Genomic DNA, 25596 nt, shown 5'->3' with positions numbered 1-25596 from the left:
GGGACACTTTGGGTGTTTCAGAGTACTTCCGTTCTGTTTTGAAATAAATTCAGTGTATCAGAACACTTACATTGGGTTTACATTCAAACACTGTTTAAACTCTATATCTCAGCTTTGGCACACCACTTTCATGGTTTTATTACACAATTATGGTGTTTTGAGTCTCTATTATTTTGAGACTTTTGTGAGTGTAATGTTTACTGTTCATTTCACTTGTGTTTATTATCTATTCCACTTGGTTTGGCCAATGATTCCCATGCCAATAAAGCCAACTTAATTGGTATATACTAAGGAGGAGACAGGGTGATAGGGCAGAGAGAGAGAGGAGAGCGAGAGAGATAAAGCACATACTATGGTGATAGGGCAGAGAGAGAGAGAGAGAGAGATAAATCACATACTATGGTGATAGGGTAGAGAGAGAGAGAGAGAGAGAGAGACAACCCATATTTATGTGTATTTATTTTCCCTTGTGTACTTTAACCATTTGTACATTGTTACAACACTGTATATATATATATATATATATATATATATATATATATATTATGACATTTGTAATGTCTTTATTGTTTTGAAACTTCTGTATGTGTAATGTTTACTGTACATTTGTATTGTTTATTTCACTTTTGTATATTATCTACCTCACTTGCTTTGACAATATTAACACATGTTTCCCATGCCAATAAAGCCCCTTGAATTGAATTGAATAGAGAGAGAGAGAGAGAGAGAGAGAGAGAGAGAGAGAGAGAGAGGGGGGGGGGGGAGGGAGGGAGAGGGAGGGAGTGAGTGTGAAGGGGGTGGGGTGGAGAGAGCTAGAGAGGGAGAGGGTGAAGGGGGTGGGGTGGAGAGAGGGAGAGGGTGAAGGGGGAGGGGTGGAGTGGAGTGGAGTGGCTTGTTCTTTCTTAGTGGCTGTACATAGAACTCTGTGGCTCAGGCTGACTATGTAGTGCAGTTGTGAAAGAAGAGCGAGAGAGAGTGAGAGAAAGAGGGCACAGACTTTCTCTACCAGGTGAATGAGTTACTGAGAGGAGAGAGCAGCAGGAAAGAATATCAGCTTTCACAGGACTGTGTTTTTCCATTGGATTACAAACAGCAAGAGGTAGAGATATTTCCCAGAATACACGTAGAAGGTAAGAATACCTTTAATTGAACTCATTACCCTGTTACGTGCTTCTTTTCTAACTCCCTCTGATCCTCTCTCTCGTTCTGTGCCAGATCAGGCAGGTGCAGGTTTCAGGTCATAATCTATTGTTTTGGACAAATTTACACTTGGCTTGGATGGCTGTTTGGAAGTACTTTTGACGGTAAACCACTAAATAAATTGTATGTTTACGAACTAGTTGGATTTCCTTGCTATGCTAGTTCTATGATAGTGTATCTGTAACAAGCATTTTGGTTCAGTTATGTACAGGTTTCATAATCCGATTCTGTGCATAGTTTGTTTCATGGTGTGGATTGGTCAGACGGACATGACAACAGTAATGTAACCCACATATTATACTAACATATGAGATTTGAATATGTGCCATGAAAGTGCCATAAATATGTCTGAAAGTGTCGTGTACAGATTGTTATGTATCCTACATACTATGATTACTGTTAACTTTGTCTTTGGACTGTGTCTCCGTGCGCAGTGGGAAAGCAGCAAGGCTATAGCTGTCCACAGTACTGCAGCACTGTGCCATTCTGTATGTCTGAGGCGCTCCCGTGCCAGACTGGAACCAGACTGGACCCAGCAGACCATGTCATATTCACAGGGATTAGATACACAAGACAAAGCTGTCGTCTACAAAAGGAAAGTTTGATTAGCAAGTAAGACCTCAGGGGACATATATTTACTGATCAATAGGTTTACTGATCAATAGGTTTACTGATCGATAGGTTTGCTGATCGATAGGTTTACTGATCAATAGGTTTACTGATCATTAGGTTTACTGATCATTAGGTTTACTTGGCTTAATCAATAATGGACAGTATGTGCTGTATTTGCACCATACAGGCCGTTTTCCTTTAAAATATATCTCTTTTTTTTGCCTTTTGCCTCATACTGCCTCTTCTCCTCTCAGAGTTGGTCATTGTCTTCCCAAATGTTTCTAACAGATCATGTAGGGAAAACGTGATATAATTTGCCCTTTGATACGGTCATTCTGGTCACATGTCCATTTACAGTACATAGAGTTGACCTGTGATTTGTTGATGGTGACAGATGGTGGTGGTGATTGTGATGGGGCTGATGGTTTGTCTGTGTGTGCTTGTGTGTGTGTGTGTGTGTGTGTGTGTGTGTGTGTGTGTGTGTGTGTGTGTGTGTGTGTGTGTGTGTGTGTGTGTGTAGTTGGTGATGGTTTTGTTGGTAGTTGGTGATGGTGTTGATGGTGCTTTGTGATGGTGGTTGGTGATTGGTGATGGTGATGTTTATTGGTGATGGTATTGATGGTGGTTGATGGTAGTTGGTGATGGTGGTTGGTGATGGTGTTGTTGGTGGTTGGTGATGGTGTCGATGGTAGTTGGTGATGGTGGTTGATTATGGTGTTGCTGGTGGTTGGTGATGGTGGTTGGTGATGGTGGATGATGGTGGTTGATTATGGTGTTGATGGTAGTTGGTGATGGTGGTTGATTATGGTGTTGATGGTAGTTGGTGATGGTGGTTGGTGATGGTGGTTGATGACGGTGTTGATGGTAGTGGTGATAGTGGTTGGTGGTGATGGGTGTGTCTTTACTGTGCAGTTTGCTGTATATCTGTGCCTTTAGCTGGTGCACACACACACACCATTACCAACCGCCATCAGCAACCACCATCACCAACCACAATCCACAACAACCATCACCAACACCATCACCACTACCATCAAAACCATCACCACTATCATCCACACCATCACCAACTACCATCAACACCATCACCAACCACCATCACCACTACCATCAACACCACCACCAACCACCATCAACACCATCACCACTACCATCAACACCATCACCACTACACTCCACAACTACCATCAACACCATCACCAATCACCATCACCAACCACCACCACCAACCACCATCCACAACCACCATCAACACCATCACCAATAACCATCACCAACTACCATCAACACCATCACCACTACCATCAACACCATCACCACTATCAGCAAAACCATCACCACTACCCTCAACACCATCACCAACTACCAACAACACCACCACCAACCACCATCAACCTCATCACCACTACCATCAACACCACCAACAACCACCATCAACACCATCACCACTACCATCAACACCATCACCACTACCATCAACACCACCACCAACCACCATCAACACCATCACCACTACCATCAACACTATCACCAACTACCCTCAACAACTACCATCAACACCATCACCAACCACCATCACCAGCCACCAACCACCATCCAAAACCACCATCACCAACTACCATCAACATCACCACCAACCACCATCAACACCATCACTACTACCATCAACACCATCACCAACTACCATCAACACCATCACCACTACCATCAACACCATCACCACTCCCATCAACACCATCACCACTACCATCAACACCATCACCAACTACCATCAACACCATCACCACTATCATCAACACCATCACCAACCACCATCAACATCATCACCAACCACCATCAACACCATCACCAACCACCATCAACACCATCACCAACTACCATCAACACCATCACCACTACCCTCAACACCATCACCAACTACCAACAACACCACCACCAACCACCATCAACACCATCACCACTACCATCAACACCATCACCACTACCATCAACACTATCACCAACTACCCTCAACAACTACCATCAACACCATCACCAACCACCATCACCAGCCACCAACCACCATCCACAACCACCATCACCAACTACCATCAACATCACCACCAACCACCATCAACACCATCACTACTACCATCAACACCATCACCAACTACCATCAACACCATCACCACTACCATCAACACCATCACCACTCCCATCAACACCATCACCACTACCATCAACACCATCACCAACTATCATCAACACCATCACCACTATCATCAACACCATCAACACCATCACCAACCACCATCAACACCATCACCAACTACCATTAACACCATCGCCACTATCATCAACACCATCACCAACCACCATCAACACCATCACCATCACCAAACACCATCAACACCATCACCACTACCATCAACACCATCACCACTACCATCAACAACTACCATCAACACCATCACCACTATCATCAACACCATCACCAACCACGGTCAACATCATCACCAACCACCATCAACACCATCACCAATGACCATCAATACCATCACCAGTAACATCAACACCATCATCAACAACCATCAACACCATCACCAACTACCATCAACACCATCATCAACTACCATCAACAACACCACCACCACCATCAATACCATCACCAACTACCATCAATACCATCATCAACCATCGTCACCAACTACCATCAACACTGTCATCAACCACCAACTGCCATAAACACCATCACCAGTACCATCAACACCATGATCGACCATCACCACCACCATCCCCAACCACCATCAAATCAAATGTATTTATAAAGCCCTTCTTACATCAGCCGATGTCACAAAGTGCTATACAGAAACCCAGCCTAAAACCCCAAACAGCAAGCAATGCAGATGTAGAAGCACGGTGGCTAGGAAAAACTCCCAAGAAAGGCAGGAACCTAGGAAGAAACCTTGAGAGGAACCAGGCTCTGAGGGGTGGCCAGTCCTCTTCTGGCTGTGCTGGGTGGAGATTATAACAGCAGATGGCTAAAATGTTCAAACGTTCATAGATGACCAGCAGGGTCAGATAATAATAATCACAGTGGTTGTAGAGGGTGCAACAGGTCAGTCAACTTTGCCAAAGCACAGCCCCCTCACCACTAGAGGGATATCTTCAAACCACCAACTTACTACCCCGAGACAAGGCCGAGTATAGCCCACTAAGATCTCCCCACGGCACGAACCCAAGGGGGGTGCCAACCCGGGCAGGAAGATCACGTTAGTGACTCAACCCACTCAAGTGACGCACCCCTCCTAGGGACGGCATGGGAGAGTACCAGTAAGCCAGTGACTCAGCCCCCGTAATAGGGTTAGAGGCAGAGAATCCCAGTGGAGAGAGGGGAACCGGCCAGGCAGATACAGCAAGGGCAGTTCGTCGCTCCAGTGCCTTTCCGTTCACCTTAATACATGGGCCAGACTACACTCAATCATAGGATTTACTGAAGAGATGAGTCTTCAATAAAGACTTAAAGGTCGAGACAGAGAAGCCAGTGTAGAGAGTCTAGCACTGGAATAATATGATCACACTTTTTGGTTCTAGACAAGATTCTAGCAGCCGTGTTTAGCACTAACTGAAGTTTATTTAGTGCTTTATCTGCGTAGCCGGAAAGTAGAGCATTGCAGGAGTCTAATCTAGAAGTGACAAAAGCATGGATTAATTTTTTTGCATCATTTTTGGACAGAAGGTTTCAGATTTTTGCAATGTTACGTAGATTAAAAAAAGCTTTCCTTGAAACAGTCTTGATATGTTCGTCAAAAGAGAGATCGGGGTCCAGCGTAACGCCGAGGTCCTTCACAGTTTTATTTCTGACGACTGTACAACTATCAAGATGAATTGTCAGATCCAACAGAAGATCTCTTTGTTTCTTGGAAACTAGAACTAGCATCTCTGTTTTGTCCGAGTTTAAAAGTAAAACATTTGCAGCCATCCACTTCCTTATGTCTGAAACACAGGCTTCCAGGGAGGGCAATTTTGGGACTTCCCCATGTTTCATCAAAATGTACAGCTGTGTGTCATCTGCATAGCAGTGAAAGTTAACATTATGTTTCAGAATTTTATCACCAGGAGGTAAAATATTTAGTGAAACAATAGTGGTCCTAAAGCGGAACCTCGAGGAACACCGAAATGTACATTTGATTTGTCAGATGACAAACAATCCACAAAGACAAACTGATATCTTTTCGACAGATAAGATCTAATCCAGGCCAGAACTTGTCCGTGCAGACCAATTTGGGTTTCCAATCTCTCCAAAAGAATGTGGTGATCGATGGTATCAAAGCAGCACTAAGGTCTTAGGAGCATGAGGACAGAGCCTTGGTCTGATTTTCTGAATACCAGAGAGTTAGTTTTTTATGACAAATGTTTTTTTGTTTTTAGGGGTGCCTCTGCATCTAGGGTATTACGCAAGGTTAAATTTAGTTCCTCAGTTAGGTGGCTAACCGATTTTTGTACTCTGACGTCCTTGGGTAGGTGGAGGGAGTCTGGAAGGGCATCTAGGAATCTTTGGGTTGTCCAATAATTTATAGCACGGCTTTTGATGGTCCTTGGTTGGGGTCTGAGCAGATTGTTTGTTGCGATTGCAAACATAATAAAATGGTGGTCCGATAGTCCAGGATTATGAGGAAAAACATTAAGATCCACAATATTTATTCCACGGGACAAAACTAGGTCCAGAGTCTGACTGTGGCAGTGAGTAGGTCCAGAGACATGTTGGACAAAACCCACTGAGTCGAGGATGGCTTCGAAAGCCTTTTGGAGTGGGTCTATGGACTTTTCCATGTGAATATTAAAGTCACCCAAAATTGGAATATTATCTGCCATAACTACAATGTCTGATAAGAATTCAGGGAACTCAGTGAGGAATGCTGTATATGGCCCAGGAGGCCTGTAAACAGTAGCTATAAAAAGTGATTGAGTAGGCTGCATAGATTTCATCACTAGAAGCTCAAATTACGAAAATGCAGTAATATTTTTTGGGGTAAATAGAAATTTGCTATCGTAAATGTCATCAACATCTCCACCCTTGCGGGATGCGCGGGGAATATGGCCACTAGTGTAACCAGGAGGAAAGGCCTAATTTAACACAGTAAATTCATCAGGCTTAAGCCATGTTTCAGTCAGGCCAATCACATTAAGACTATGATCAGTGACTAGTTCATTGAGTTTAACTGCCTTGGAGGTGAGGGATCTAACATTAAGTAGCCCTATTTTGAAATGTGAGATATCACAATCTCTTTCAATAATGACAGGAATGGAGGTGAGATTGCTAAGGCGAACATCGCCATGTTCAGTTTTGTCCAACCGAGATCAAGGCACAGACACAGTCTCAATGGGGATAGCTGAGCTGACTACACTGACTGTGCTAGTGGCAGACTCCACTAAGCTGGCAGGCTGGCTAACAGCCTGCTGCCTGACCTGGATCTCATTGTGGAGCTAGAGGAGTTAGAGCCTGTCTATGTTCATAGATAAGATGAGAGCACCCCTCCAGCTAGGATGGAATCCGTCACTCCTCAACATCAACACCATCCCCAACCACCATCAACACCATCACCAACTACCATCAAGACCATCACCAACTAGACACACACACATACACACATTTGCAACTCACTGTTTATATGGCTATGGCAGATCATGTTTATCAAAATATACAGTACAATGCATATAAAAGACAGAGAAACACACATACATGGACACACACAACTCAGTCACAAACACTTGTATAATTAAGCAATAAGGCACGAGGGGGGGGTGGTATATTGCCAATATACCACGGCTAAGGGATATTCTTAAGTACGATGCAACTCGGAGTCCCTGGATACAGCCCTTAGCCGTGAAATATTGGCCATATACCACAAACCCAGAGGTGCCTTATTGCTATTATAAACAGGCTACCAACGTAATTAGAGCAGTAAAAATAAATGTTTTGTCATACCCGTGGTATATACTGTCAGCCAATCAGCATTCAGGGCTCGAACCACCCAGTTTATAATGTTGGTGTGTCTGGCTCTCCAACAAAAACCACAGAGGATTCTGGAACACATCCACATGGACATGGAGAGAATCTTGACCACTCCTTAATAACCCAGCAGTTGTTGTTGGTGTGTGTGTGTGTGTGTGTGTGTGTTATCCCTGATTAGCCCCAGTTCCTTGGCTGAACTCCCACATCTCATTGTCACTCTCTGCACAGCCAGTAGAGAGAATTATTTATTTCAGCTTTTATTTCTTTCATCACATTCCCAGTGGGTCAGAAGTTTACATACACTCAATTAGAATTTGGTAGCATTGCCTTTAAATTGTTTTGGGTAGCCTTCCACAAGCTTCCCACAATAAGTTGGGTGAATTTTGGCCCATTCCTCCTGACAGAGCTGGTGTAACTGAGTCAGGTTTGTAGGCCTCCTTGCTCGCACACACTTTTTCAGTTCTGCCCACAAATGTTCTATGGGACTGAGGTCAGGGCTTTGTGATGGCCACTCCAATACCTTGACTTTGTTGTCCTTAAGCCATTTTGCCACAACTTTGGAAGTATACTTGGGGTCAATGTCCTTTTGAAAAACCCATTTGCGACAAAGCTTTAACTTCCTTACTGATGTCTTGAGATGTTGCATCAATGTAACAACATAATTTTTCTGCCTCATCATGTCATCTATTTTGTGAAATGCACCAATCGCTGTTGTTCTGGGATTGATTTGCACTTTTCACACCAAAGTACGTTCATCTCTAGGAGACAGAACGCGTCTCCTTCCTGAGCGGTATGACGGCTGCGTGGTCCCATGGTGTTTATACTTGTGTACCATTGTTTGTACAGATGAACGTGGTACCTTCAGGCATTTGGAAATTGCTCCCAAGGATGAACCAGACTTGTGGAGGTCTACACATTTTTTCTGAGTTCTTGGCTGATTTCTTTTGATTTTCCCATGTTGTCAAGCAAAGAGGCACTGAGTTTGAAGGTAGGCCTTGAAATACATCCACAGGTACACTTCCAATTGACTCAAATGGTGTAAATTTGCCTATCAGAAGCTTCTAAAGTCATGACACAATTTAAAGGCACAGTCAACTTAGTGTGTGTAAACTTCTGACACACTGGAATTGTGATACAGTGCATCATGAGTGAAATAATCTGTCTGTAAACAATTGTTGGAAAAATTATTTGTATCATGTACAAAGTAGATGTCCTAACCAACTTGCCAAAACTATAGCTCGTTAACAAGACATTTGTGGAGTGGTTGAAAAACGAGTTTTAATGACTCCAACCTAAGTGTATGTAAACTTCTAACTTCAACTGTAAATATTATACCCCCCCAAAATGCTCTACTCCTCTGTTATTGTAATGGTGAGAGGTTAGCATGTCTTGGGGGTATTGTATTTGTGTGTCTATAACTTTTTCACTCATCATTATTCACAATTTATTCAGGACTATCCATAATCACGGTAGAATCCACAGAAATGTAGAAGTGTTTAGAAACTTATTTACAATAAAAGTGACTCCAAAATGAAGCAATACATTCTTTACCATTCATTTCTATTGGGCACAAAACAAACTGAAACATAACCAAAACAAACAGTAAATGCATCCAACAAGTTTGAAGAGTCACAAGCCTGATGTCACCATTGCGTGTTATGAATATCGGACCAAATACTAAACTTTGACTACTTTAATACACATACAGTGCCTTGCGAAAGTATTCGGCCCCCTTGAACTTTGCGACCTTTTGCCACATTTCAGGTGTCAAACATGAAGATATAAAACTGTATTTTTTTGTGAAGAATCAACAACAAGTGGGACACAATCATGAAGTGGAACGACATTTATTGGATATTTCAAACTTGTTTAACAAATCAAAAACTGAAAAATTGGGCGTGCAAAATTATTCAGCCCCCTTAAGTTAATACTTTGTAGCGCCACCTTTTGCTGCGATTACAGCTGTAAGTCGCTTGGGGTATGTCTCTATCAGTTTTGCACATCGAGAGACTGACATTTTTCCCCATTCTTCCTTGCAAAACAGCTCGAGCTCAGTGAGGTTGGATGGAGAGCATTTGTGAACAGCAGTTTTCAGATCTTTCCATAGATTCTCGATTGGATTCAGGTCTGGACTTTGACTTGGCCATTCTAACACCTGGATATGTTTCTTTTTGAACCATTCCATTGTAAATTTTGCTTTATGTTTTGGATCATTGTCTTGTTGGAAGACAAATCCCCGTCCCAGTCTCAGGTCTTTTGCAGACTCCATCAGGTTTTCTTCCAGAATGGTCCTGTATTTGGCTCCATCCATCTTCCCATCAATTTTAACCATCTTCCCTGTTCCTGCTGAAGAAAAGCAGGCCCAAACCATGATGCTGCCACCACCATGTTTGACAGTGGGGATGGTGTGTTCAGGGTGATGAGCTGTGTTGCTTTTACGCCAAACATAACGTTTTGCATTGTTGCCAAAAAGTTCAATTTTGGTTTCATCTGACCAGAGCACCTTCTTCCACATGTTTGGTGTGTCTCCCAGGTGGCTTGTGGCAAACTTTAACCGACACTTTTTATGGATATCTTTAAGAAATGGCTTTCTTCTTGCCACTCTTCCATAAAGGCCAGATTTGTGCAATATACGACTGATTATTGTCCTATGGACAGAGTCTCCCACCTCAGCTGTAGATCTCTGCAGTTCATCCAGAGTGATCATGGGCCTCTTGGCTGCATCTCTGATCAGTCTTCTCCTTGTATGAGCTGAAAGTTTAGAGGGACGGCCAGGTCTTGGTAGATTTGCAGTGGTCTGATACTCCTTCCATTTCAATATTATCGCTTGCACAGTGCTCCTTGGGATGTTTAAAGCTTGGGAAATATTTTTGTATCCAAATCCGGCTTTAAACTTCTTCACAACAGTATCTCGGACCTGCCTGGTGTGTTCCTTGTTCTTCATGATGCTCTATGCGCTTTTAACGGACCTCTGAGACTATCACAGTGCAGGTGCATTTATACGGAGACTTGATTACACACAGGTGGATTGTATTTATCATCATTAGTCATTTAGGTCAACATTGGATCATTCAGAGATCCTCACTGAACTTCTGGAGAGAGTTTGCTGCACTGAAAGTAAAGGGGCTGAATAATTTTGCACGCCCAATTTTTCAGTTTTTGATTTGTTAAAAAAGTTTGAAATATCCAATAAATGTCGTTCCACTTCATGATTGTGTCCCACTTGTTGTTGATTCTTCACAAAAAATAAAGTTTTATATCTTTATGTTTGAAGCCTGAAATGTGGCAAAAGGTCGCAAAGTTCAAGGGGGCCAAATACTTTCGCAAGGCACTGTAAGTGAATTTGTCCCAGTACTTTTGGTCCCCTATAATGGGGGGACTATGTACAAAAAGTGATGTAATTTCTAAATGGTTCACCCGATATGGATTAAAATATCCGAATTAAAGCTGACAGTCTGCACTTTAACTTTCTAGTCATTGTATCATTTCATATTCAAAGTTCTGGAGTACAGAGCCAAAACAACAAAACATTTGTCACTGTCCCAAAACTGTTGGAGCTCATATGGTCTGTAAGACAGGATAGAGAGTGAAGCATGCTCTTTGGGACATTTCCTGAAGTGTGACAGATTAGCTCTGACAGATAGCAGGAAGTTTGTCTGTTTCCGTCCCGACATGATAACATTCATTATACTACGGTGTTGATAATAATGTCATGCCCCTCGTTTCTGACTGTGCCCTGATGGCATGTCCCTTTAGATAAACAGTCAAGTATAGCATTCAGTGCTATTTTAGTGTGGCTGCATCCGTCAACGTTTTATGCAATGAGAGTCCAGAGAGCCATGTCTATACCACTTAAAGGGTGCATCCCAAACGGCACACGAGTCCCTTTAATATAGTGCACTACTTTTGACCTACAGGCCCTGGTCAAATGTAGTGCATTTTATATGTAATAGGATGTCATTTGGGACACAGACACAGTGTAACATTGTCTCTGACTTGAAGCAAATTAAATACAATTACAATATAGGGCAGTTTAATCTTTTTAGCTTTACCTTGCCGTTCTATCCATCATGCACACGTGTAAGTATAGATGTGCATTGTCCAAATTGAAATATCACATTCTGTGTGCTATAGATTTCAATCGAAAAGTAGTAGCATTTTTAGGGCAATGTCGAGAGGTCGCTTGAAATTTCAACTCATGTCAAAGCTACATAGTTTACAAAGTGATATGTTCCATACTTGTTGATAATAAACACGTTTTACATACAAAGGTGCTATGTTACTATTCTGATGAGTTCTTCTGAAATAATCTACACCCACATGACAGGCTTGTTCAACGAAAATCTAATTAAACACAGGGAGAGGATTAAAGAAATTCAGTACTTCAATCATCTGTTGCTCACAGTAGGTTCACCCTTTAAATCAAATCAAATATGTTATTGTAAGCTATCACAGTTAGTTGATGTTTTAGATACACTATATGGCCCTGTTGAAGGTTGTGAGTAGATTGTTTAATAAAAGGACCAGATTAACCTGTGTGTTGTCACATGGGTCGGTTGATATTTTGGTCTTGCTGCCAGAGTCCACTCAAAGCCCACTGTGACCGTGTGAATGGAAACGTTGCCAAGTAGGCATACAACTCAGGCCTCTTGCTCCTCCTCCTCCTGCTCCTGCTTCTCCTCCTCCTGCTTCTCCTCTTCCTCCTCCTCTTCCTCCTCCTGCTCCTCATCCTCCTCCTCCTCCAGTCTTCCTAAGCACTCTCTCCAGCTGTTAAATGACCCACTGAGGGTGACTTTAGGGGTTACTGTTGATTTAGAATATTACCTACTGTGTTAGGCTAGGTTAGACTAGACCTATAACACATGGTTTTGTTAATCTCTTCCAAAATAATCCATTACTGTTAGGCTATACTGTTTAGACTATATTATCCTGCTGTTATGAAATTTGGCTGATTTTCTACAGAAGTACTGCATCCTAACAGATGTTCTTCTTTTTCGCTTCTGTCAGGGTGATAATGAAGCTTCTAGCGTCATTAGCAGTGGTGCTCCTCCTGGTGGCGGTGGAGAGCATGGCGGCAAGAGGCACATCCAGGAGGACGAAGAGGGAGCTGATGAGCCCGCTGCACATGGGGGGCATCAGGGACCCGTTTGGGTCGTACTGCGAGCAGAGGGGTGGCTGCTGCCCGGGTCGTGAGGATCAGTGTACGGTACCCTACCTGGACACCATCTGTTACTGTGACCTGTTCTGTAACCGAACCATCTCAGACTGCTGCCCTGACTTCTGGGGCCACTGTCTGGGCATCTCACCCCCTTTCATTGGTAAGATAGAGAGTGTGTGTGTGTGTGTGTGTGTGTGTGTGTGTGTGTGTGTGTGTGTGTGTGTGTGTGTGTGTGTGTGTGTGTATGTTTGCGTGTGTGTGGGCCTGCTTTTTAGGATTAAGAAAGAAAGGCCCAGTACAGTGGGAAAAATGTACAGTAGCCAAAGGCATAATACCCCACTAACCTATCCCCACTGACAGGCCCCATCCTAACCCTAGCCCCACTGACAGGCCCCATCCTAACCCTAGCCCCATTGACAGGCCCCATCCTAACCCTAGCCCCACTGACAGGCCCCATCCTAACCCTAGCACCACTGACAGGCCCAATCCTAACCCTAGCCCCACCGACAGGCCCACCCTAACCTTAGCCTCACCGACAGGCCCCACCCTAATCCTAGCCCCACTGACAGGCCCCACCCTAACCCTAGCCCCACCGACAGGCCCCACCCTAACCCTAGTCCCACCGACAGGTCCCATCCTAACCCTAGCCCCACTGACAGGCCGTACCCTAACCTATCCCCACTGACAGGCCCCATCCGAACCCTAGCCCCAACGACAGGCCCCATCCTAATCCTAGCCCCACCGACAGGCCCTACCCTAACCCTAGCCCCACTGACAGGCCCTACCCTAACCCTAGCCCCACTGACAGGCCCTACCCTAACCCTAGCCCCACTGACAGGCCCCACCCTAATCCTAGCCCCACTGACAGGCCCTACCCTAACCCTAGCCCCACTGACAGGCCCTACCCTAATCCTAGCCCCACTGACAGGCCCTACCCTAATCCTATCCCCACTGACAGGCCCTACCCTAACCCTAGCCCCACTGACAGGCCCTACCCTAACCCTAGCACCACTGACAGGCCCTACCCTAACCCTAGCCCCACTGACAGGCCCTACCCTAATCCTAGCCCCACTGACAGGCCCTACCCTAATCCTATCCCCACTGACAGGCCCTACCCTAACCCTAGCCCCACTGACAGGCCCTACCCTAACCCTATCCCCACTGACAGGCCCCACACTGAGTGGCTACTATGGGACTAATGAATGAATGGCAAAAACCAACTGCTAATCTTATGTGCACAGGCAAAGTTATTTGTTCAGTTCTCACAGTTGCTTTACAATTCAATAACGCTCTAGGTAGGAGGTCACATTGGCCTGTGAAATATGAATAAGCACACTGGTTATTATGCTCCACATAGAGTATATCCCTGCTAGTTGTTGCAGAGGTGGCCACAGGGCCGTACCTGAGAATAGACCAGGAACAGTGGTCTTCTTATTAGTCTGAGACAGAGGGAGGGGGAGGCCAGGGAGGGAAGGATATATGAATGGAGGTCAGGAGAAAGAATGTGTGCTATGCAGAGGGAGGGAGCGATAGGTGACGGAAATGGGACAGGAGGCTGGGAGAGGCCGAGGCAGGTATGTGCTCACTAGACAACATGGGGCATGTTCATACACACACACCAGCACTCACGCGCACACACACATACAATTGAAGTCGGAAGTTTACATACACTTAGGTTGGAGTCATTAAAACTCGTTTTTCAACCACTCCACAAATTACTTTTTAAGAAACTATAGTTTTGGCAAGTCGGTTAGGACATCTACTTTGTGCATGACACAAGTAATTTTCCAACAATTGTTTACAGACAGATTATTTCACTTATGATTCACTGTATCACAATTCTAGTGTGTCAGATGTTTACATACACTAAGTTGACTGTGCCTTTAAACAGCTTGGAAAATTTCAGAAAATTATGTCATGACTTTAGAAGCTTCTGATAGGCTAACTGACATAATTTGAGTCAATTGGAGGTGTACCTGTGGATGTATTTCAAGGCCTACCTTCAAACTCAGTGCCTCTTTGCTTGACATCATGGGAAAATCAAAAGAAATCAGCCAAGACCTCAGAAAAAAATTGTAGACCTCCACAAGTCTGGTTCATTCTTGGGAGCAATTTCCAAACGCCTGAAGGTACCACGTTCATCTGGACAAACAATGGCATGCAAGTATAAACACCATGGGACCACGCAGCCGTCATACTGCTCAGGAAGGAGACACATTCTGTCTCCTAGAGATGAACGTACTTTGGTGTAAAAAATGCAAATCAATCCCAGAACAACAGCAAAGGACCCTGTGAAGATGCTGGAGGAAACAGGTACAAAAGTATCTATATCCACAGTTAAACGAGTCCTATATCGACATAACCTGAAAGGCCGCTCAATAAGGAATAAGCCACGGCTCCAAAACCATCAAAAATCCAGACTACGGTTTGCAACTGCACATGGGGACAAAGATCGTACTTTTTGGAGAAATGTCCTCTGGTCTGATGAAACAAAAATAGAACTGTTTGGAAAAATGACCATCGTTATGTTAGGAGGATAAGAGGGAGGCTTGCAAGCCAAAGAACACCATCCGAACCATGAAGCACAGGGGTGGCAGCATCATGTTGTGGGGGTGCTTTGCTGCAGGAGGGATTGGTGCCCTTCACAAAATAGATGGCCTAATGACGCAGGAAAATTACGTCAGGAAGTTAAAGCTTGGTCACAAATGCGTCTTCCAAAGGGACAATGACCACAAGCATACTTCCAAAGTTGTGGCAAAATGGCTTAAGGACAACAAAGGCATGGTATTGGAGTGGCCATCACAAGCCCTGACCTCAATCCTATAGAACATTTTTGTGCAGAACTGAAAAAACCTGTGCGAGCAAGGAGGCCTACAAACCTGACTCAGTTACACCAGCTCTGTCAGGAGGAATGGGCCAAAATCCACCCAATTTATTGTGGGAAGCTTGTGGAAGGCTACCCGAAACGTTTGACTCAAGTTAAACAATTTAAAGTCAATGGTACTAAATACTAATTGAGTGTATGTAAACTCCTGACCCGCTGGGAATGTGATGAAAGAAATAAAAGCTGAAATAAATCATTCTCTTTACTATTATTCTGACATTTCACATTCTTAAAATAAAGTGGTGATCCTAACTGACCTAAAACAGGGAATATTTACTAGGATTAAATGCCAGGAATTGTGAAAAACTGAGTTGAAATGTATTAGGCTAAGGTGTATGTAAACTTCCGACTTCAACTGTGTGTGTGTGTGTGTGTGTGTGTGTGTGTGTGTGTGTGTGTGTGTGTGTGTGTGTGCGCACGCGTGCGTGTGTATATGTAATTAAGCTCATTAAGGCATGATGGGGACCTGATATTCTGGGAAACACAGGCCAAGAGCCAACAGGACATTCCAGCAGGAGATTACTGAAGCTCAGGGTTCCTAGACCCTACACACTACTATACACCTCACATCAGGGTGTTACTGTTAACTCTCTCACTAGAGGGGGGGGGGGGGGGGTCTGTAGTGTGTAGTGTGTGTCTGGACTGTGTCGTGTGTAATATTGAGTGTGTGTCTGTAGTGTGGAGTGCCTGTAGTGTGTAGTGTAGAGTGTGTGTCTGTAGTATGGAGTGTGTAATGCAGAGTGTGTGTCTGTAGTGTGGAGTGTGTGTCAGCATATCGATTGTGCTAGCAGGGCTGGTAAAACCCTGGATCATTGTTATTCTAACTTCAGAGACGCATATAAGGCCCTCCCCCGCCCTCCTTTCGGAAAAGCTGATCACGACTCCATTTTGTTGCTCCCTGCCTATAGACTGAGACTAAATTAGGAAGCTCCGCGCTCAGGTCTGTTCAATGCTAGTCTGACCAATCTGATTCCACGCTTCAAGATTGCTTCGATCACGTGGATTGGGATATGTTCCGCATTGCGTCATACAACAACAATGACGAATTCCCTGATTCGGTGAGCGAGTTTATTAGCAAGTGCATTGGCGATGTCGTACCCACAGAAACTATTAAAACATTACCAAACCAGAAACCGTGGATTGATGGCAGCATTCACGCAAAACTGAGAGCGTGAACAACTGCTTTTAACCAGGGCAAGGTGACCGGAAACATGACCGAATACAAACAGTGTAGCTATTCCCTCCACAAGGCAATCAAACAAGCTAAGCGTCAGTATAGAGACAAAGTAGAGTCGCAATTCAATGGCTCAGACACAATGGGTATGTGGCAGTGTCTACAGTCAATCATGGATTACAAATAGAAAACCAGCCCCGTCGCGGACCAGGATGTCTTGCTCCCAGACAGACTAAGCAACTTCTTTGCTCGCTTTGAGGACAATACAGTGCGCTACCAAAACCTGCTAACACGGCCCGCTACCAAAACCTGCGGACTCTCCTTCACTGCAGCCGACGTGAGTAAAACATTTAAACGTGTTAACCCTCGCAGGGCTGCAGGCCCAGACGGCATCCCCAGTCGCGTCCTCAGAGCATGCGCAGACCAGCTGACTGGTGTGTTTTACGGACATATTCAATCAATCCTTATCCCAGTCTGCTGTTCCCACATGCTTCATGGGAGGAGGTGAGGGCCCTCGGAGGTGACCCCCCTATCCACATCGACGGGACCGTAGTGGAGAGGGTAGTAAGTTCGTCGGCGTACACATCACGGACAAACTGAATTGGTCCACCCACACAGACAGCTTGGTGAAGTAGGCGCAGCAGCGCCTCTTCAACCTCAGGAGGCTGAAGAAATTTGGCTTGTCACCAAAAGCACTCACAAAATGTTACAGATGCACAATCGAGAGGATCCTGTCGGGCTGTATCACCGCCTGGTACGGCAACTGCTCTGCCCACAACCGTAAGGCTCTCCAGAGGGTAGTGAGGTCTGCACAACGCATCACTGGGGGCAAACTACCTGCCCTCCAGGACATCTACCCCACCCAATGTCACGGGAAGGCCATATAGATCATCAAGGACAACAACCACCCGAGCCACTGCCTGTTCACCCCGCTATCATCCAGAAGGCGAGATCAGTACAGGTGCATCAAAGCAGGGACCGAGAGACTGAAAAACAGCTTCTATCTCAAGGCCATCAGACTGTTAAACAGCCACCACTAACATTGAGTGGCTGCTGCCAACATACTGACTCAACTCCAGCCACTTTAACAATGGAAAAATGTATGTAAAAAAATGTATGTAAAAAAATGTATCACTAGCCACTTTAAACAATGCCACTTTTATATGTTAACATACCCTACATTACTCATCTCATATGTATATACTGTACTCGATACCATCTACTGCATCTTGCCTATGCCGTTCTGTACCATCACTCATTCATATATTTTTATGTACATATTCTTCATTCCTTTACACTTGTGTGTATAAGGTAGTTGTTGTGAAATTGATAGGTTAGATTACTCGTTGGTTATTACTGCATTGTCGGAACTAGAAGCACAAGCATTTCGCTACACTCGCATTAACATCTGCTAACCATGTGTATGTGACAAATAACATTTGATTTGATTTAGTGTAGTGTGTGTCTGTAGTGTGTGTAGTGTGGAGTGCATGTAGTGTGTAGTGTAGAGTGTGTGCCTGTAGTATGGAGTGTGTAGTGTGCAGTGTGTGTCTGTAGTATGGAGTGTGTGTCTGTAGTGTATTGTGTCTGTTGTGTAGTGTGTGTCTGTAGTGTAGTGTGTGCCTGTAGTGTTTAGTGTGTAGCTTGTAGTGTGTGTCTGTAGTGTAGAGTGTGTAGTGTGTGTCTGTAGTATCTAGTGTGGGGTGTGTAGTGTAGAGTGTAGAATGTGTGTCTGTTGTGTGTAATGCATGTCCGTAGTGTGTAGTGTGTGTCTGTAGTGTGTAGTGTGTGTGTGTGTAGTGTGTGTCTGTAGTATGTAGTGTGGAGTGTGCAATGTATCAATGGAAGGTTGATTCTTTAAGTCATCCTCTCAGATCTTCCACCACAACAGGATCAAAGTAATCATTGGTGTGATCCTATCCGCTGGCAACATCTTATTGAATTTCCTCCTTTTGTTTCATTTCAGGCACCTGTGAAAGAAACGGACACAAATTCCTCTCAGGACAGACTTACAAAGAGAACTGCAACTTATGGTATGTGTCTAATCGCTTTCTAGTGGTGTAAAGTACTCAAGTAAAAATACCGGAAAGGTGTGTCTGGGTATCTGTACTTTACTATTTATATTTTTGGCAACTTTCACTTTTACGTTACTACTTTTCTAATAAAAATAATGTACTTTTTACTACATACATTTTCCCTGACACCAAAAAGTACTCGTTACATTTTGAATGCTTAGCAGGACAGGAAAATTGTCTAATTCACACAGTTATCAAGAGAACATCCCTGGTCATCCCTACTGCCTCTGATCTGGTGGACTCACTAAACACTTGCTTTGTTTGTGAATGATGTCTGAGTGTTGGAGTGTGCCCCTGGCTATCCGTAAATAAATAAAAAACAGGAAAATGGTGTCGTCTGGTTTGCTTAATATAAGGAATTAGTTTTACTTAGATACTTAAGTAAATTTGAAACCAAATACTTTTAGACTTCTCTCAAGTAGTATTTTACTGGGTTACTTTCACTTTTACTTGAGTCATTTCCTATTAAGGAATCTTTACTTTTACTCAAGTATGACAGTTGGGTACTTATTCCACCACTGCAGCTTTCTCTTTTTCCTCTCTATGTACCTTTATCACTCCTTCATATCCTCCTCTTTCTCCCCTCTCATTTCTTTCTTTACATCTCTTCTGTCCTAACAGTGATTAGTCCTTCACACACTTTGCTCTGATGACATGACATTTCTGGTTGTACCACAGACAGACCCACGTTTTCCATGGAGAGTTTTGGGGGCTCTTCTCGTGATGCTATCTCATTCATAACTCTTCTACATATACTTGGGACCCCTGTCCATTCATTTGGGTTATTGTAGCTAGCAATCTCCTTTATCGAAGCAGTATTAGACAAGCAACGGCAAGAAATGTTATCACATCACACTACAATACAACACTGAGCATTGGGCAACATTAGGCAACATTGAGCAAAATTGGTAAACATTCGAAACATTGAGCAACAGTGGGCCTTGTGGGGGATAGAGCAGCCAGGTCACCTATGATACAAGTCAGTATTCATCGTCCATCCATGTCTGATGATGTCGGGAGATTAGGTTGAAACCGGCCACTAGGAGCAACAGCGAGCATAGGCTAAACTACAGTCACATCCCAGCTAGGGCTTAGTTAATTTATACACAGGCTAAACTACAGTCACATCCCAGCTAGGGCTTAGTTAACTTATACACAGGCTAAACTACAGTCACATCCCAGCTAGGGCTTAGTTAATTTATACACAGGCTAAACTACAGTCACATCCCAGCTAGGGCTTAGTTAACTTATACACAGGCTAAACTACAGTCACATCCCAGCTAGGGCTTAGTTAACTTATACACAGGCTAAACTACAGTCACATCCCAGCTAGGGCTTAGTTAATTTATACACAGGCTAAACTGCAGTCACATCCCAGCTAGGGCTTAGTTAACTTATACACAGGCTAAACTACAGTCACATCCCAGCTAGGGCTTAGTTAATTTATACACAGGCTAAACTACAGTCACATCCCAGCTAGGGCTTAGTTAATTTATACACAGGCTAAACTACAGTCACATCCCAGCTAGGGCTTAGTTAACTTATACACAGGCTAAACTACAGTCACATCCCAGCTAGGGCTTAGTTAATTTATACACAGGCTAAACTACAGACACATCCCAGCTAGGGCTTAGTTAATTTATACACAGGCTAAACTACAGTCACTTCCCAGCTAGGGCTTATTTAACTTATACACAGGCTAAACTACAGACACATCCCAGCTAGGGCTTATTTAACTTATACACAGGCTAAACTGCAGTCACATCCCAGCTAGGGCTTAGTTAATTTATACACAGGCTAAACTACAGACACATCCCAGCTAGGGCTTATTTAATTTATACACAGGCTAAACTGCAGTCACATCCCAGCTAGGGCTTAGTTAATTTATACACAGGCTAAACTACAGTCACATCCCAGCTAGGGTTTAGTTAATTTACACACAGGCTAAACTGCAGTCACATCCCGGCTAGGGCTTAGTTAATTTACACACAGGCTAAACTACAATATAATCCCAGCTAGGGTTTAGTTAATTTACACACAGGCTAAACTACAATATAATCCCAGCTAGGGTTTAGTTAATTTACACACAGGCTAAACTACAATATAATCCCAGCTAGGGTTTCGTTAATTTACACACAGGCTAAACTGCAGTCACATCCCAGCTAGGGTTTAGTTAATTTACACACAGGCTAAACTACAATATAATCCCAGCTAGGGTTTAGTTAATTTACACACAGACTAAACTACAATATAATCCCAGCTAGGGTTTAGTTAATTTACACACAGGCTAAACTTCAATATAATCCCAGCTAGGGTTTAGTTAATTTACACACAGGCTAAACTACAATATAATCCCAGCTAGGGCTTAGTTAATTTACACACAGGCTAAACTACAATATAATCCCAGCTAGGGTTTAGTTAATTTACACACAGGCTAAACTACAATATAATCCCAGCTAGGGTTTAGTTAATTTACACACAGGCTAAACTACAATATAATCCCAGCTACGGTTTAGTTAATTTACACATAGGCTAAACTACAATATAATCCCAGCTAGGGCTTAGTTAATTTGCACACAGGCTAAACTACAATATCATCCCAGCTAGGGCTTAGTTAATTTACACACAGGCTAAACTACAATATAATCCCAGCTAGGGCTTAGTATATACAATATCATCCCAGCTAGGGCTTCGTTAACCAGCGGGCCCCCCCACTGGTAATTCGACCGTGATAACAAGTTCAGTGTAACAAAGTGCTCTGAGAGTAGGGAAGCAAGTTCAGGGAGTGAGTGTTTTAATAAATAAACACAACATAATACAAAATAAGAGACATGAACAACGGTTCAATGGTATTAGGTGTGCGCCATAACGATCAGCCTGGTGACCTAGAGGCCGGTGAGGGAGCACATGTGACAGTACCCCCTCCCTGGCGCACGGCTCCAGCCGCAGGACGCCGACCAAAATGACGATCCTGGGGATCAGGAGAGGACCGGTCACCTCTACCTAAGTGCGGGAAACCTGTCAGTTTGGCTGAGATGCGGGAGCATGGCAACCTAGAGTGCCGGAGAGAGCATACATGACGGTACCCCCTTCCTGGCACTTTCGGCTCCACCCGCAAGACACCAACCAAAGAGATAATCCCGGGGATCAGGAGTGGACCAGTCACCACTGGTCACCACATATGCTGGAATCTGTTGCCGGCTGGGGCGGGGCGGGGCGAGTCGGTGGAAGCAGGGGAGCCTGGCGATCTGGCGAAGGCATGAAAGCCCAACGAGCCAGCTGAGGCAGGGGAGCCTAGTAATCCGGCTGAGGCATGAGAGCCTGACGAGCCAGCTGAGGCATGAGAGCCTGACGAGCCAGCTGAGGCGGGGGAGCATGACGAGCCAGCTGAGGCAGGGGAGCCTGACGAGCCAGCTGAGGCAGTGGAGCCTGACGAGCCAGCTGAGGCAGGGGAGCCTGGCAATCCGGCTGAGGCATGAGAGCCTGACAAATCGGCGGTAGCAGGGAAGCCTGTAGGAGCTCCCGGACCCGACATCATTCCCACCGGGGAAAAAAAAATGTGAACACTCCCTGATCCTTCCCTTAGGTGAGGCGTTATTCTGTAATGATGTGCACTGAGCGTCGGGAAGCAAGTTTTAATAAATAAACACAAAATAAGAGACACAAACAATGCACAGACACAATAACGCCTGGGGAACCAAAGGGAGTGACATATATAGGCAAGGTAATCAGGGAAGTGATGGAGTCCAGGTGAGTCTGATGATGAGCAGGTGTGCGTAACGATGTTGACAGATGTGCCCCATAACGTGCAGCCTGGTGACCTAGAGGCCGGAGAGGGTGCACACGTGACATTTAGATAGTGTAGCAGTCAGCTAACTTAGAAATCTAAAAAAGTATTGCTGACATGGGCTAATTGACTGACTATCAGTGACTGACAGGAAAAAAACTGCTGGTTTTTTCAACCACATTTCAAAATTGCACCTTGTGTATTCTATTATTCTAACTCTAACTATTATCCTCAACTGGCAGCTTCATTAAATAGTACCCGTAAAACACCAGTCTCAACAGTGAAGAGGCAACTCCGGGATGCTGGCCTTCTAGGCAGAGTTGCAAAGAAAAAGCCATATCTCAGACTGGCCAATAAAAAGAAAAGATTAAGACGGGCAAAAGAACACAGACACTGGACAGAGGAACTCTGCCTAGAAGGCCAGCATCCCGGAGTCGCCTCTTCACTCTTCATGTTGAGACTGGTGTTTTGCGGTACTATTTAATAAAGCTGCCTGTTGAGGACTTGTGAGGCATCTGTTTCTTAAACTGACACTCTAATGTACTTGTCTTCTTGCTCGGTTGTGCACCGGGACCTCCCACTCCTCTTTCTATTCTGGTTAGTTCCCGTTTGCGTTGTTCTGTGAAGGGAGTAGTACTCAGTGTTGTACGAGATCTTCAGTTTCTTGGCAATTTCTCGCATGGAATAGCCTTCATTTCTCAGAACAAGAATAGACTGACAAGTTTCAGAAGAAAGTTATTTGTTTCTTGCCATTTTGAGCCTGTAATCCAACCCACAAATGCTGATGCTCCAGATACTCAACTAGTCTAAAGGCCAGTTTATTGCTCCTTTAATAAGAACAACAGTTTTCAGCTGTGCTAACATAATTGCAAAAGGGTTTCTAATGATCAATTAGCTTTTTAAAATGATCAATTTGGATTAGGTAACACAACATGCCATTGGAACAGAGGAGTGATGGTCACTGATAATGGGCCTCTGTACACCTATGTATATATTCCATAAAACATCTGCCGTTTCCAGCTCCAATAGTAATTTACAACATTAACAATGTCTACACTGTATTTCTGATCAATTTGATGTTATTTTAATGGACAAAAAAATAGCTTTTCTTTCAAAAACAAGAAAATGTCGAAGTGACCCCAAACTTTTGAATGGTAGTGTATATTACTAATATACTTCTATACTACTATAGTACTACTATACTTTTATAGTACTACTGTACTTCTATAATACTATAGTACTGATATACTTCTATACTGATATAGTACTAATGCACTTCTACACTACAATAGTACTACTATGCGTATGTATTACTATAGTACTACTACACTTCCATACTACTGTAGTACTACTATACTTCTATACTACTATAGTGGTACTATACTACAATAGTACTACTATTATTCTAGAGTACTATAGTACTACTATTCTTCTATACTACTATACTACTACTATACTTCTATAGCACTATAGTACTACTGTACTGGTATACTTATATACTGCTATAGTACTACAGTACTTCTATACTACTATAGTACTACTGTACTTCTATACTACTATAGTACTACTGCACTTATTTACTACTATAGTCCTACTGTACTTGTACAGTACTATAGTACTTCTATTCTTCTATACTACAATAGTACTATACAACTATAGTGCTACTATACTTATACTACTATAGTAATACTATACATCAACACTATTATATTACTACTAAACTTATATACTGCTATAGTACTACTATTCTACTATAGTACTATAGTACTACTACACTTATATTCTATTATATTACTACTATACTTCTATAGTACTATAATACTACTGTGCTTCTATACTGCTATAGTACTACTACGCTTCTATACTACTATAGTACTACTATGCTTCTATAATATTATAGTACTAATTTACTTATATAGTACTATACTACTACTATGCTTCTTTACTACTAAAGTACTACTACACGTCTATACTATTATATTACTACTATACTTCTATAGTACTACTAAAAGTATTTGGTTTGAAATGTACTTAAGTATCAAAAGTAGTATAAATCATTAAACATTTCTTATATTAAGTAAACCAGACGACACAATTGTATTGTTTTTTTTTCCATTTACGGACAGCCAGGGGCACAGTTCAACAAATAATGTACAAACAAAGCATGTGTGTTTAGTGAGTCTGCCAGATCAGAAGCAGTAGGGATGACCAGGGATGTTCTCTGTTTAGTGAGTCTGCCAGATCAGAGGCAGTAGGGATGACCAGGGATGTTCTCTGTTTAGTGAGTCTGCCAGATCAGAAGCAGTAGGGATGACCAAGGATGTTCTCTGTTTAGTGAGTCTGCCAGATCAGAGGCAGTAGGGATGACCAAGGATGTTCTCTTGATAAGTGTGTGAATTAGACAATTTTCCTGTCCTGCCAAGCATTCAAAATGTAATGAGTACTTTTGGATGTCAGGGAAAATGTATTGAGTCAAAAGTTCTTTATGAATGTAGTGAAGTAAAAGTAGTCAAAAATATCAGTAGTAAAGTAAAGTACAGATACCCCACCAAACTTTACACCCACTGTAATTCACACACTTATGTTCTACTGATTACAGAATAACTGTTGGTTAGTCTGGGATACAACATGCAGTCTGAGATCTAACATGCAAATACACCTGGGCAACATCTCTCTGACATGCCAATACACCTGGGCAACATCTCTCTGAC

At 43.3% G+C, this 25596-nt stretch overlaps 1 protein-coding gene across 3 annotated transcripts in view; it reads left to right on the top strand.

Moving 5' to 3' along the window:
* Nucleotides 1–751: 751 nt before the first annotated feature.
* The window catches only part of tinagl1 (tubulointerstitial nephritis antigen-like 1), a 66867-nt gene continuing 42022 nt past the window's right edge, over nt 752–25596 (top strand). Inside the window, exons 1-4 of one of the 3 annotated variants that reach the window (XM_036953357.2) lie at nt 851–1304; nt 1635–1812; nt 12815–13125; nt 18990–19056. In XM_036953357.2, the coding sequence (XP_036809252.1) occupies nt 1691–1812; nt 12815–13125; nt 18990–19056 (500 nt within the window). In that variant the 5' untranslated portion in view covers nt 851–1304; nt 1635–1690. Of the gene's footprint in view, nt 1305–1634; nt 1813–12814; nt 13126–18989; nt 19057–25596 lie in introns of all 3 variants that reach the window. The other 2 variants (XM_036953358.2, XM_036953359.2) reach the window with 2 other exon arrangements.

Source organism: Oncorhynchus mykiss, chromosome 18 (assembly GCF_057628025.1).
Source record: "Oncorhynchus mykiss isolate SJ-2025 chromosome 18, ASM5762802v1, whole genome shotgun sequence".
Taxonomy (NCBI): Eukaryota; Metazoa; Chordata; class Actinopteri; order Salmoniformes; family Salmonidae; genus Oncorhynchus; species Oncorhynchus mykiss.
This window is presented reverse-complemented; position numbering and strand designations above follow the sequence as displayed.